This window comes from Coturnix japonica, chromosome 8 (genome assembly GCF_054131305.1).
Source record: "Coturnix japonica strain WE chromosome 8, WE-NBRP24, whole genome shotgun sequence".
NCBI lineage: Eukaryota > Metazoa > Chordata > Aves > Galliformes > Phasianidae > Coturnix > Coturnix japonica.
The window spans coordinates 15,459,113-15,472,453 of record NC_140670.1 but is presented as its reverse complement, the minus strand read 5'-3'; the positions used below and the strand labels follow the sequence as shown (position 1 = coordinate 15,472,453).

The 13,341-nt window shown below is 43.3% G+C and overlaps 1 protein-coding gene across 1 annotated transcript; it reads left to right on the top strand.

Annotated features, from left to right (window-relative positions):
* Positions 1–8,279: 8,279 nt before the first annotated feature.
* Positions 8,280–12,705, top strand: EIF3F (eukaryotic translation initiation factor 3 subunit F). Its single transcript, XM_015866519.3, has 8 exons — positions 8,280–8,564; positions 8,633–8,703; positions 8,780–8,859; positions 9,819–9,956; positions 11,019–11,110; positions 11,322–11,458; positions 11,573–11,686; positions 12,311–12,705. The coding sequence occupies exons 1-8, from the start codon at positions 8,291–8,293 to the stop codon at positions 12,386–12,388; spliced, it is 984 nt and encodes a 327-aa protein (XP_015722005.2). The 5' UTR covers positions 8,280–8,290; the 3' UTR covers positions 12,389–12,705.
* The last annotated feature ends 636 nt before the right edge of the window (positions 12,706–13,341 follow it).

Here is a 13,341-nt window from a genome sequence, read left to right as displayed (position 1 = left end):
AGCTCCTTCTGAATTTTGCCTGGAGAAGAAGCCCAATGTCAAAGCTGGTTTAAATAAATAGAGCCACACATACAAACACTTGGTTCTTTGAATTAAGAGGTTTTTGAACATTGCCACTTGCTCTTCTTCCCTCACCACTCCTCTCCCCCTCAAGCTAGAACATTTTATTTCATAAGACACCCTGGTATCTGTTACACCAGACAGAAAGCCTCTTCCAGGCATGCACCAAAGTTAGCAAGATAAGAATCTGTCCCAGCCTCTATTGCAGCACAAAGCACTACTAGAATATATTTAGCTTTTGCCTTGAGCACTGACATTTGGTATTTCTTCATTTGAACAAAGCTATCTAGACTGACAGCCTATTTCCAGAAGAGCAACAATCAGCTGCCTATATCCTGGTAAGATCTGCGATGAGAGTCTGACTTAAAAACCCAGGACTTCAGTTCTGGTTACAGGACAAGCATCTCTGTGCCCCAAGAAAGCTTTCTGGATTGTTTGTCCACACCTCCTCTCACCATCAGGATATGGAAAAATGACAAGTACTTAAGACCTAGTTTCACAGAAATTGTCCTAGAACAGCATCATCAGGTTGTGCTTTCACAACCAGAACTAACCATCTGCTGAGCATTGCAGTCCAGCTCTGCCTTCACCTCAGAGTCCTAGACCTCATTTCTACATTAGGAGAAAACACACCAAAAAGTCATTAGGTTTCTCACCAGATCAGAGAGTATCAACAGCATTGCATGAGGACAAATAAGGCCAGAACTGGCAAATTGGAAGGAAAAGAGAACTCCAGCCACTTAAATTAACCAATACTAGATGAGTTATGGAAAATGTGAATGGAACAACACAACAGGGCTTCCTGATCGAAAGGGTTTCCACTATTTGTGTTAAACAGCGTCCATTAGGAGAGGATGACATTCAGCTTCTCAATTATTCTGAGAAGATCCATTGCTGGTAACAGCAGTACACACAGCAAGAACTGGATTAAGACCTGGAAGGTGAGGTAGTAGATTGTCTACTGGGACTTGTAGCTGGCAGAGCAATAGAACAGAAGGCACGCAGCTTACCCACCCAACAAATCAGAACTAGTGAGCTGCCCATCCCATTCTTTCAACAGTGTTATTAGCCATACTGTCTAGTGCTTTCTAGGCTAAGCATCTGCTAGAGCTTATTTTGGCTCAGCTTCAGGTCTCAGCCTAGTTCTTGGGAAGGTATTTTGCCAAACGAAACAGCAACCTTCTGGCTCCAGATCTTGTGAGCAGATATTTTAAATATTGTTTTTGTCAGGGACAACTTCTTTTGATGGGCTGCAAAAGAGCCAAATGCAACTCAAGACATTATTACAATCCCTGGAAACCTCAGTTTGATTTTGATTAAAGGGCAATGGAAAACAAATATTTCACCCTAAATGGAATAGTCTCGAGCCTTTTCAAAAGTTCTACCCCAGCCCCAGACAATCTTCTCCCGTTGTGACAGCACCTGGACATACCACCCAAAACAATTAAGCACCATGTTCTGTTTGCATAGCAAGTGCCTTGTAATTTGCCTTCAGCTGACAAAACAAATGCACAAAACAACTAAGAAGGATGCACTCAAATCAGTACTGTTATGAACCTGTGAACAGAATTATGTTTTCAAAAGGGCTTATTTTTATGCAGGAAATATAATTGCAGTTCCCATGCTGAACAAAGATGATAAAGACTGAATAACACCTTAAGTAAACCCTGCTGAAAACTGGACTGCGGTATGAGTCACTGTGCAGGCAGTTGTATTTGCTTTGAGTTACCTCAGATGCAACAGTTCTCAATTAAAGGGATATTCTTTCAACACTGGCACAAAACATAACAGAGACAGCTTCTATGAGCAAGCAGACTGAAAAAGGCACATCACAATTTGTGTTTTAAAGGAAAAGGCAAAAAAGAGTCTAACAAAGGCTTCCGTAGTCCTCTGGCTAGCAAGCAGTCTCACCAGGTTTGAAGAGTTCTGCCTAGGACTCACAAGCACCCGAGGCTAACAGGCACATCAGGGAAAGCTATAGCACTTTATAGTTTTTTACCAACAACTTACATATTTCTGTAAGAACTGTAAAAACAAGCAAAAAAACCCACACAGAAATGAAGGAGTGTGCTCCATGCATTACCTTTCATTACCTTTTTACCCACAGTCCCCAGACTCACTGTGAGTAGTGGAAGGATTGATCCCTTTACTACCATCTGTCCAACATCTGCTTTTTGGGACTCATCCATCCCCCCTCCCAGTAAGTGTAATAAGCTGAATCTAGGCTACAACTATTCAGAATGAATGCTCTGCTGCCTATTAAAGGCATAACTGATGCTATTGCCTTGAAAAGGCTGAGCTCACTAACTCAGAACCTGGGATCTCTGCTGTGTTTGTTACCAGGTGCTTGTCCTTCTGCACAGTTATATGCCAGCACTACAAACACTGCCATCCAGCAATAGTTGTGCTGTCTGACTAAGTTAACTTGACAAAGCTGTCTGAGCACAGAAATTAAGTGGCCCCAGTGAGAATTGTGTATTAGTCCAGAGAGGCTGCTGTACTAACATGGCCTCAGGGCTTCTTGCACTTCCACCGTATGAGCCACTGTAGTGGTCTTACACCATGTATGTTTGTGTGTTATTTTCTTCTTGGCAGCAGTGTTCAATTGCTAGCAGCTTTCAGCACTCAAACATCCTAATATCACCCCAAAAACATGCAAGGGGTTTTAGAATTCAAAGGAGAATTGAGTAAACACACATTGAATATATTTATTGCAAAGAAGTATTAACATCCTATCAAACACCAATAATTAAAAGCATTTTAAAACTTCAGAAGCTAATGCTATCATTTACCTCAGGACTCCAACAGCATGTCTTTAAAAAGATAAGAAAACAACAAACAAAATCAAAACAAAAAAAAATAGCAAATGAGGCAAACCTCAAAACAAAGACACATTCAGCATCACAGTTCTGGTGGCAGTACTGTAAAGACAAAGAGTTTAGGCCTGAGAACAGCCATAGGCAAAGGTGCTCATGCTTCAGCAGTTTTCATTCCCAGAGCTTGCTACAAACTGCATTTAGGATTCCCCTCCTGAAAGCCCAAAGGCATAAACACACTCAACTAAACCATTGGCTATTCTATCTGAACTGCAAATCCTTTGGAGCTGTGTGTCCTTTGGTGGGCTGCTGAATGATTAAGGTCCCACAATACAAATTCTGTTTGCACAGGTTTCTTGCAGACTCCCTCTAGACTCATAAACATAGTTCTGTTTCTATTTAAATACATTTTCTGCATTAAAAACATAATCCTTTGATAACTTCTTTGGGAATACTCAGAAGAGGTAACAAAAAAAGTTAAAATATTCAAGAAAGCAGTTGGACATCCCTGAAGTCGATTGTTTAGATGAAAAAAAAAATGTGGAACAAATAAAAGGCCAAAGTGACCATGGTAGTAACTCCCGATGTTGATTCAAATAAATTAAAAGCAGGGCAGGAAGCTTAAATCTAAATGTGTTTTCAATTGATCTTTGTTCTTTACTGTGTTTAATGGTCAGCTGTTTGAGAAACCCTCTGGGGGTTGATTTCAAACTGAGAAACAGCAATCTACTGGAGAGAGAGATGCTTTTCTTTTCAAGAGTCTGAATTTAAATGCTGCTGAAAGGCTGCAGACTGCCAGTCTCCAAAACCATTTACAGAAGAAATGCAGAGAAGTTCCCCCTCCAGCCCTCAGTTTATCTGCAGTACTCATACATCTCCCAGGATTGAATATTTAATTGTTAGTTTGTTAGAAACTTATTTCCATAATTCTCCTGCAAAGCAAGGTGCTGCTAGCATCCACACCTTCTGCTCCTGCAAAAAGACTCTATTCCAGTGACCAGTACTTCATTCTGCCCTCTGAGCTTCCAGGGACTAAAGGTGCAATGACTGAAGCAAAAACTCTGACTCAGTTTCACTAGGCATAACTGTATATCCAACTTCTACTTCTGGTGCTTCTTAGTCCGGTGTTCTAGACTTTCATTTTGTTTCATAGATGCTGTGCTTCTCCTCAAACTGCTCTTTAGCTCCTGTTCACCCATTTCTAAACACTCATTTAATTGTTAAATATATATATATATATATATATATATATATTTAGTAGATAACTTTTTTTTAAGCTACACAGAAAACAGATAATTGAAACTTCAGGAACAGGCATACTCGGAATGAGACAGAGCCCATGAATGAACTGGAACATGGTGATCAGAGTACAGAAGCAAGAACAGAAAGGCAAGCTGTAAGTACAGCCCTGCTCATTCCCAAATACTCAAAATACAGCTGCCCTTCTGCTGGTCAGCTCTGTCCCACCTTTACCACCCAGTCTTTTGCTTTGTGCAGCATCCCTGTTTTCACAGCTTAGAGCTGCACTAGGATGGTTTGTTATTAAGCAGGTCAATGGAATGCTTACATTGGACATCAAGGCTCAGCAGACTCTTCTTACAATCAATAGTCAGTGAAAAAAATCCCTTCAGAAGGCAACTAAGGGCATCTACACGGCAGGAAGGTGCAGGAATTGCCTCCTGCAGGCATTCACTTTACTACTGACCACAGAGCAAGCACCCAGAGACCAGGCTCCAGGAATGAACTTAAGACAGAAGATAAAGTACAGAAATATTCCGTGCCCATTTCCCTTGGCCTACAGTTATTAGAAAAGCATCACCCCATAAGTTTTTGGCTACCTAACTTTTAAAATGTCAGGTGGGGTTTAAGAAAAACAAACTCAAAGCAGTACTTACCAAGACTACAAAACATACAGATTCATACCTTTGACAGATATCTTGAGACTTCTCACAAAGTCAAAACAATGTTTTTTTCCAGGTAAACACCTCCTACCATTCAAAAACCTTGTTTTAGAAAAGAAGGGATTTGTTCCTCATATTTGCTAAAAACAATCAACCAACTGTAAGATGCAGAAATGCAGAAGGCTGTGTTTTTTTCTGTATTTAAGCTAGCACGCACTTAATAAACCCAACCATTCTGTTAAAAGATTCTACATAATATTACAAGACACATACAGCCAAAAAGTATGACACCAGCACCTACATTTTAAAACTAGGCAATTTATTCATATTTGGCATAGGGAACTGCTAACATCCGGAAAGGAGTTTTACAGTGTTTTCAGACAGAACCCAATGTAGACTTGAGAATGAAAGTAATTTCTAGACAGAGCTGGCAGAGGGATGACTGAGCCTGGTGAGAGATGTGTCACACAAATTCTGCCATTGGCACAAAGCAGCCTTGCTGGCAACTATGGAAACAAATGACCGGGATGGTATTTCAGTGATGGATCAGCTCTCATTATTTGTTCCAATGCAAAAAAAAATATGCAAATGGTTGTCATCCAGAATAGTACGTGGCAAATTCCAAGTGTTTGAGAGAATTAGCACAGAAAATCCCCAGAACATCTAAAACCCACTCTGGAAAAGTTGAACTTCTCAGGTCAAATTACAGAGGGCATAAGAAATCAGTTGTGAACTTGCATCTGTGAACAAAGTCCAGATTTTCATAATGGGGCTGAAATTCCCATCAGAACAGCGTAACCACTGTGTTTGTGTAGTCCCCTATCTGCAACAGTAACCAATGCTGAACAGGGCAGTGAGGGCTTAGGATTTTGCTGGAGTGCTGGGAAGCTTGGAGCCAGCTCTGTGCGCAGATCACTCAGCCAAAACTGATCAGGAAAGACTGACTGGCTAACAAAATACAGAAGGTGAATTTATATATGTCAGTGCTTTGAGCATTTCAGATCTAGAGACAGACTAAGACAGCATTTTGCAAAAGCACCCCTTGCAAATACTACTACTACAGCTAAAGAATTACATAAGTTTCATGTTGGAAAAACACTACAGAAATAGCTACTTTCCTCCTCCCAAGTAGGCTGGACTGACACTTCTTCCCTTTCTGAAATTCATTCTCTAGGTCAGGAAATGCACCCTCCAGCTTCCTCTCAAAGCTGTTTCCTTAAAGATCAGAGACTTCCCTGCCTTTCCTCAGCAGATTGTCTGTGGATGTCCCCTATACAAACCTAGCCAGTCAAATATATGGGTCAGATCTGACAGCTGTGGAAAACCAAAACACAAATGTTAAATGACTTCCCAAAGTCAGTGGCAGACGTGGGAGTGAAATAACACTAATTGTTATGAAACACTACATTGGAAGAGCAAAGATACTACCCAAAGCACACCTCTGCCACTCCCTCAGTTACATGAATGGCTTGTCCAACATAATCAAAGATGCCAGCAACAAAACCACAATGGGCACTAAGGACTCCCAAGCTCCAGTATAGAAACCATCCCCTAAATTTTATTGCTTGAGTTCCTTTTCAGCTCCTATTACTGTATGCAAATGAAAATCATTTTACCTTCTCTCTCACTGCCCCCCTATATTCAGTACAATGTAGCTGCTTTATGCTAGAATAAATAAATAAATGGAATGCAGAGCTGTGAACAGTCAACACCATCTGACTCTGACAGCATAAAAACCACATCAGAGTTCACAAATAAGAGCCCTGGAGTGCACAAAATAGCAGCATTTTTGCCATTCTCTCTCTAGGCAGGTTCCTTACACTATTTAGATGAAATATGGATTTCCCAGCCTAGTCACTTCCCTTCTACACGCAGGTTCCATCCCAAGCCACCAAAGCAAATGTTTGTGCTGGCAGACACAAACAGCTCCAGTCCCAGAGGTCTGCTGAGGCTGGATGTAATTCTGGTCTGGGCTCCAGTGGATGGGAAGTGCTGATGTCAACCCAGAGAACACTGAGGAAAGGACACTCATCCATGAGAAGCAAAGTTGGAAAATTGTTCTATAAGAACAAAGGGCGGGGAGCTCTGCGTGGGGCCGCGCCGCCACCTGGCGGGGACGTGAGGGGCTGCATCTGCTCGAGCGGCTGGGGGCTGGATTGGGATTTCCATTCTAGCTTTAACATCAGCAGCTCCCCATGTCAGAACAGGTTCTCTAATAATTAAAGTAGCCCTATAAAACATTGCAAAAAAAATGAGGAACGGTTTGAATTCCTTCTGCTAATACGAAGACAAATCAACCAATGCATTATACTAGAAATTAGGCTGCCAACAATAGCCTTTCATCTACTAGCCATCATAAGTGAACAGGAAGCAGAGGAGTATCCAAAACACTCCATTGAGGCTGAATAAGGAAACTACCACTTAGTTTTAATTTAAAACCCAGAAGCCACTGACCATCACTACTTCATACTAAAGCCCCAGAGAAATCCTAGTAGCAATTGGACAGACCAGTATGATGGGAAAAGCATTACAAAAGAGATGTGATGATGAAACTACCAACACAGTAGAAAGGAGCTGTAAAGTAAGAGAAGATTGCTCACCTGTATCAGAAAATTCAAGGTTTGCAGCATAAAGCTTCACTAAGGAGAGATCTCCAGGATAAAACCCTTTACTAGCAGCAGTCAGCCCTTAAATAAGGTCTAAGAGAGGTGCAGGCAGGCTGCATCCCCTCCAGGCACACAGCTGAATTGCCTTCACCTGTGCTCCCAGGGCTGACCAGTCCTTTCCCCAGCTGTTCAATCAGTGGTTCAGGCCGTGACTCAATACTTACCATACAGTCCTGAAAAACACAGATAGCCAACAGCCAGCCAAAGCATTGGCAATATGACTGTGAGAAATGGCAGAGAGGGAGTTCCATGAACACAGTGAGAGCTGGCGACACAGACCTGATGTTCCAAGCAGGAAAAGAGACTTCCATTCTTTGATACCAACAGATTCAGAAAATCAGTCTTGCTATTCTCTTTTTCCTAATGATGATTATCTACATGAAATGCATATTTTATTTTACCTGTAATTCAATGCAATATTTTTAATGCACTGTAAGGGTTTTTTTGCCTCTCTACAAGAAATTATGTTTATTCCCATTGCACAAGCAAGATGAGATGATAGCTACTGATAAAGAAATTATATATCAGCTGTGAAGATGCAGCCGACATAACAGCACATGCAAAAGTAATGGCTCAGTGACGTGTAAGGGCTGTAAAAAGAAATCATACCAGAGAATCACAGAATTGTAGGGGTTGGAAGGGACCTCTAGAGATCATCGAGTCCAACCCCCTGCCAAAGCAGGCTCCCTACACGTCACACAGGTAGCACAGCTCTGCCTTTGACAGACAGCAGCTCAGAGCTGCGCCAGCCCATGAGGGGGCGGATGGTCACGGAAGTGGCGTATGTGACAGGCGTTCCGATCAGCCAATTGTCGTGGCCGAGGTCTCTCCCCTTTCTCTTCGCAAAATGGCGGCTCCTGCTCCCGCTGTGACTCCGGTCCCTCCCGCTGCCGCCCCGGCTCCCAGCCCCACGGCTGCTCCCACTACACCCACGGCGGCCGCGCCCCCTCCGCCCTCAGCCCCGGCGGCACCGCCGCCCTCCGCCCCGCTGTCCGCCGCGCTCTCGGGTCCTTTCCCCGGCGGCCGCGTGGTGCGGCTGCACCCGGTGGTGCTGGCCTCCATCGTGGACAGCTTCGAGCGGCGCAACGAGGGCGCGGCGCGGGTCATCGGGACCCTGCTGGGTAAGAGCCGCAGCCCCCACTGATACCGCCCCACTAATACCGCCCCACTAACCGCTGTCGTCCCGCAGGCACCGTGGACAAGCACTCGGTGGAGGTCACCAACTGCTTCTCCGTCCCGCACAACGAGTCCGAGGATGAGGTACGGTGTGGGGGCTATGGGGGATGTGCCATCGGGGCTCCTGCACCCGCTGACTCGGCTCTGTCCCCTTCCCCAGGTGGCTGTTGATATGGAGTTTGCCAAAAACATGTACGAGCTGCACAAAAAGGTGTCTCCCAGTGAGATCATCCTGGGCTGGTGAGTTCTATGGCCACAGGGAAGTGCGGGCAGTTGTGCAGGTCCCTCAGATCTGTCATTGCTGTCACAGGCTGAAGTGAAGAAGCAGCAGTGAAGTCTTGCAGCTCTTGCTGCAGTTCTAAAAGTGCCGTCATTCAGGATAGGAAGGGATGCTATCGCGGACTTAGAGCGTTTTTGGTTAGTCTAGAAGAGCTGTCACAGACAGGAGGGTTGGGAATGCTCATGGATCTATTAGAATGCGGTGATACAGTCTGTAAGGTAACTGGCTGGAGGGAGAACACAAAAGTACCAAAGGGCTGGTGGGAAAGCAGTGATGTTAGCCTGAACACACGGGTGTTCTCTGAGTAAAGGTGGAAATACCTGCGATGGGGTGTTACAGGAAAATAACTCATTTGTGCACGGATAACTGGCCTCGTTTGTCTATTGACATCCTCTCTGGCCCCTTTCTATGGAACAAAATCCTACAAGCACAGGACTCTTTGGCTTCCTCAACAACCCATCATGGCACAGCAAGGTGCAGTTCTCATGGCAGTCGCTTTCCTGTGCATGCAAGAAGTTAATTGCGGAGCAATTGAAGGAGCGAGATGAACAAGCCCTGCCTCCCGCACAGAGGTGTTTAATTTGTTTAAGATTTACTTTGATGGTCCAAATTTGCTTGGCATGCTTTGATTTATAAGGAAATAAAGATTTGGCCCAGAGCATAGTGACAAAAAACTGACTCTTTTTGATGGTAATACAACACTGACCCTGTGCATGTTTTGGGCATGTGTGCACTCAGCCTATAATTCTAGGAGAGCCATAAAACTACACATGACCTAGTTATAATACTAGTCTTCACTATGTGTCTGCAACTCAGTGCTTGGACATCAGGGTTTTAGAATACAGACCTGTTAAATACCAACAAATACTGGGCATTTCAACATTAGAAGAGTGGTCTTTCAACATTTGCTTTTTCCAAGGTACGCAACAGGTCACGACATCACAGAACATTCTGTCCTGATCCACGAGTACTACAGCCGGGAAGCACACAATCCAATCCACCTCACTGTGGACACAAGTCTCCAGAACTCACGCATGAGCATTAAAGCCTATGTCAGGTACACGGGGACGGGGACTGTCTGAATTACTAACAGATATTGTATCAGGATGGCACCTACAGCTTGATATGTTGCTTAGAGCCCTATCCAGCCTGACCTTGAATGCCTGCAGGAATGGGGCATCCACCACATGTCTGGGCAACCTGTGCCAGTGCCTCACCACCCCTATTTTAAAAATGTTCTCTTTTTGTCCAATGTAAATCTCCCCTCTTTTAGTTTGAAACCATTTCCCCTTGTCCTATCACAACAGACTGCTGAAGAGTCTGCCCCCCTTCCTTCATATAGCTCCCCCTTTAGATATTGAAAGGCCACACTCAGGTCTCCCCGTCCTTTCTCCAGGCTGAACAGCCCCAGCTCTCAGCCTGTCCTCATAGGAGAGGTGTTTCATGCCTTGGGTCATTTTTCTGGCCCTCCTCTGGATGCATTCTAATAGGTCCATGTTTCTCCTGTGCTGAGGGCTCCACATCTGGATGCAGTACTCCAGGTGAGGCCTCACCAGAGCAGAGGGGCAAGATCACATCTCACTCCCCGCTGGCTACGTTTCACGATACAGTTGGCTCTCTGGGCTGCAAAGCATGTTGCTGGCTCATGTCCAGCTTAACATCCATGAGTTCCCCCAGGTCCTTTTTGGCAGGGCTGTGCTCCATCCTTACATCCCCCAGGTTATACTGATAGCAGGGGTTATCACGACCCAGGTGCACTTGGATTTATTGAACCTCATGAGGTTTACCTGGGCACACTGCTTGAGTCTGCCTAGGTCTCTTCAAATGGCATTTCATCCCTCAGACATGTCAGCTGCACCAAGAAGATAGTACTGAACTCATCATGCGCTTGTACTGATAAATGTCAGACCAGCTAGGAATATTTTTGGATGAAAATTTGCAGTTAATAATATACCTGTATTGATTTCCTGTCCTTGGTTATACACGGTATTAATATTGCTGATTTTACTGACAATGAGTAACCTATTCATGTTCACACTGTAGTGCTAATAAAGATCATTGAGATGGAAAATTATTTCCTTTCAGATGTGTCCATGCTGAACTTATGTGTTTTTCCTAGTGCCCCAATGGGAGTCCCTGGTAAAACTATGGGCGTGATGTTCACACCACTGACAGTGAAGTATGTTTATTATGACACAGAGCGGATAGGAGGTGAATGCTTTCTTCCTATTTTGGGTCTTACCGTTGTCGTGATACTGTTCAAATGCTGTTTGGTTATTAATCCTGGTAAAATTACCACTCTGGGGGGAATTAAACTGTCTCACTGAACCTGATGCTATCCTAGAGAGTCTTAAACAAGTTAAAGTTTTAAGCTGCTTTCTGTGTCAGTTGGATTTCTCAGTGATCCTGGTTTTGTTTTCAGTGGATCTCATCATGAAGACCTGCTTTAGCCCTAATCGAGTGATCGGCTTGTCCAGTGACTTACAGCAGGTGGGGTCAGCCTCAGCCAGGATTCAGGACACCCTGGGTATGGTGCTACAGTATGCAGAGGATGTACTGGTAAGGCAAACTTTATATGAGACTGAAGATAAGTTTGACATAAGATTATGCATCTTGTTTTTATGTTTTTATTACTGAGCTTTACTCATGCTGAAGTGTGTTTCTTATGCATAGTCTGGCAAAGTGGCTGCCGACAACACCGTTGGGCGTTTCCTGATGGATCTTATTAACCAGGTGCCAAAGATTTCACCAGAGGACTTTGAGACGATGTTGAACAGCAATATTAATGTGAGTTCATTGTCTGATTTCTAAGCGTATTGCCAGCAATTTTGAAAATATCATACAGACACAATTTTGTTTATGAACAAAACTACCTTTTCATACCAACACGGTCATAAAAAATACGGCCCTATCTTGTCTCTAAATTTTATGTTTTAAGAGCTGAAGGTGGAGAAGGGAGCTTAAGGATAACTAGTGACTTTCCCTGCCTTCTCTGCCTGACCTGAAGTTCTGTCTCATGACAAAACACTTAAGAACCCAAACAAGGTTATATTGTGCTACTTTATTTCTGTAATGGATATTTGGAAAGCTAAGTTTCTGAATCTGTTATTTGCCCGTAGTCTGCAAGACCACAACTAATTTTTAATTTTGCTTCCACCCTTTGACTCTCCTGGTTAATACTGGTGAACTCTAAGTTAAAATTTCACAAGTGCTGTTCCATGTTCCAGGAATACCAACACTTTCTTCCTGTAAGGGAAGCATTCCTCAGGGTAGGACGTTCGGGACTAACAATAGTTCCAGTAGCTGATTGTAAAATGCTTTACAGGAGGCGTTAAAGATTCACATCTCCATACCAGGCTCTCATCTTTGTTAAGATTTCTGATGACTGTTTTTTTTCTTTCTTTCTCTCAGGACCTTCTGATGGTAACCTACTTGGCAAACCTCACACAGTCACAGATCGCTCTCAATGAAAAACTTCTGAGTTTATAAAGAAACTTCTGCCACCCTACACTTGAAAGAGCCTCAAGAGTGAGCAGATACACACTTTCATGGCGATGTTACAAATTCCCTCGGACCTTAACTTAATTACCTAAATGACTTGGTTTACATCTTCATTTCTACTTCCCTGGAAAATCCCTGACATGGTTTAGGAAGTGAATAGGAACTCCTGCAGTTTGGATGAACCCGTTATTTTAAAATGGAATAAGTGAATCTTTTGCCTTCTGGGTTTATCAACTTGTGTAACAAAATACAGCTTTAATGTAAGAAATTATTTGAAATAAAGTTCAGTTGTATTGGCAAGAATACCTTCTGTTCAGAAGAAGACTCTTCTCATTTATTGTGTAAGAAGTATTGTGCAGTTTACCAGCCCTTAAAAGTACCTGAACACTAATGATGATACATTGTGACTAAAGGAGGTTATGTCTTCCTGAGCAAAGTGAAGGTATCAGGAAAGCCTGCAGTCCGTAGGCTGACTTGTATGGTAGACAGTACAGCAACAAACAGAACAAATTGGAGCAGAAAAATAAAAGCTCCCCTCAAAAGTGTATGTTTGATTCCATCCGTGCTGGTACTGGGTGAATGATGTATTGTAAACCTTGCTCTGAGATTAGAATTTTCAATCTTTCTTGGCTACCCTTGTGAAGGACAATGTTGCAACCAAACTGTAGCACAGCATATCATTTTACTTGGCTGTAAAGCCTAGGCTGTACCATCATTAGGAGGCTGAAGAAAGAGGCATTTCCTTCTCTGGAGTTTGAAAATCTGGACAGGGAATACTTAAATCCTTCTACTGATCCATTTTATGGGATCTCCTACCTAAAACCTTGAAATTGCTTATGAAGTCAGGTGGGGAAAAGCCCGGGAGTCAAGAAAAACCACCAAGGATTTCAAGCTCTAATATGCTATTATTTATACATCGCTGAGATCTTGGACCTACTAGG

What these genes read in the sequence shown, in the direction of transcription:
- EIF3F (XM_015866519.3), top strand. Translation starts at nt 8,291, where the DNA reads ATGGCGGCTCCTGCTCCCGCTGTGACTCCGGTCCCTCCCGCTGCCGCC. An exon ending in AGCATTAAAGCCTATGTCAG is followed by an intron (nt 9,957 to 11,018) that starts GTACACGGGGAC and finishes TGTTTTTCCTAG; the next exon opens with TGCCCCAATGGGAGTCCCTG. An exon ending in TGACACAGAGCGGATAGGAG is followed by an intron (nt 11,111 to 11,321) that starts GTGAATGCTTTC and finishes TTTTGTTTTCAG; the next exon opens with TGGATCTCATCATGAAGACC.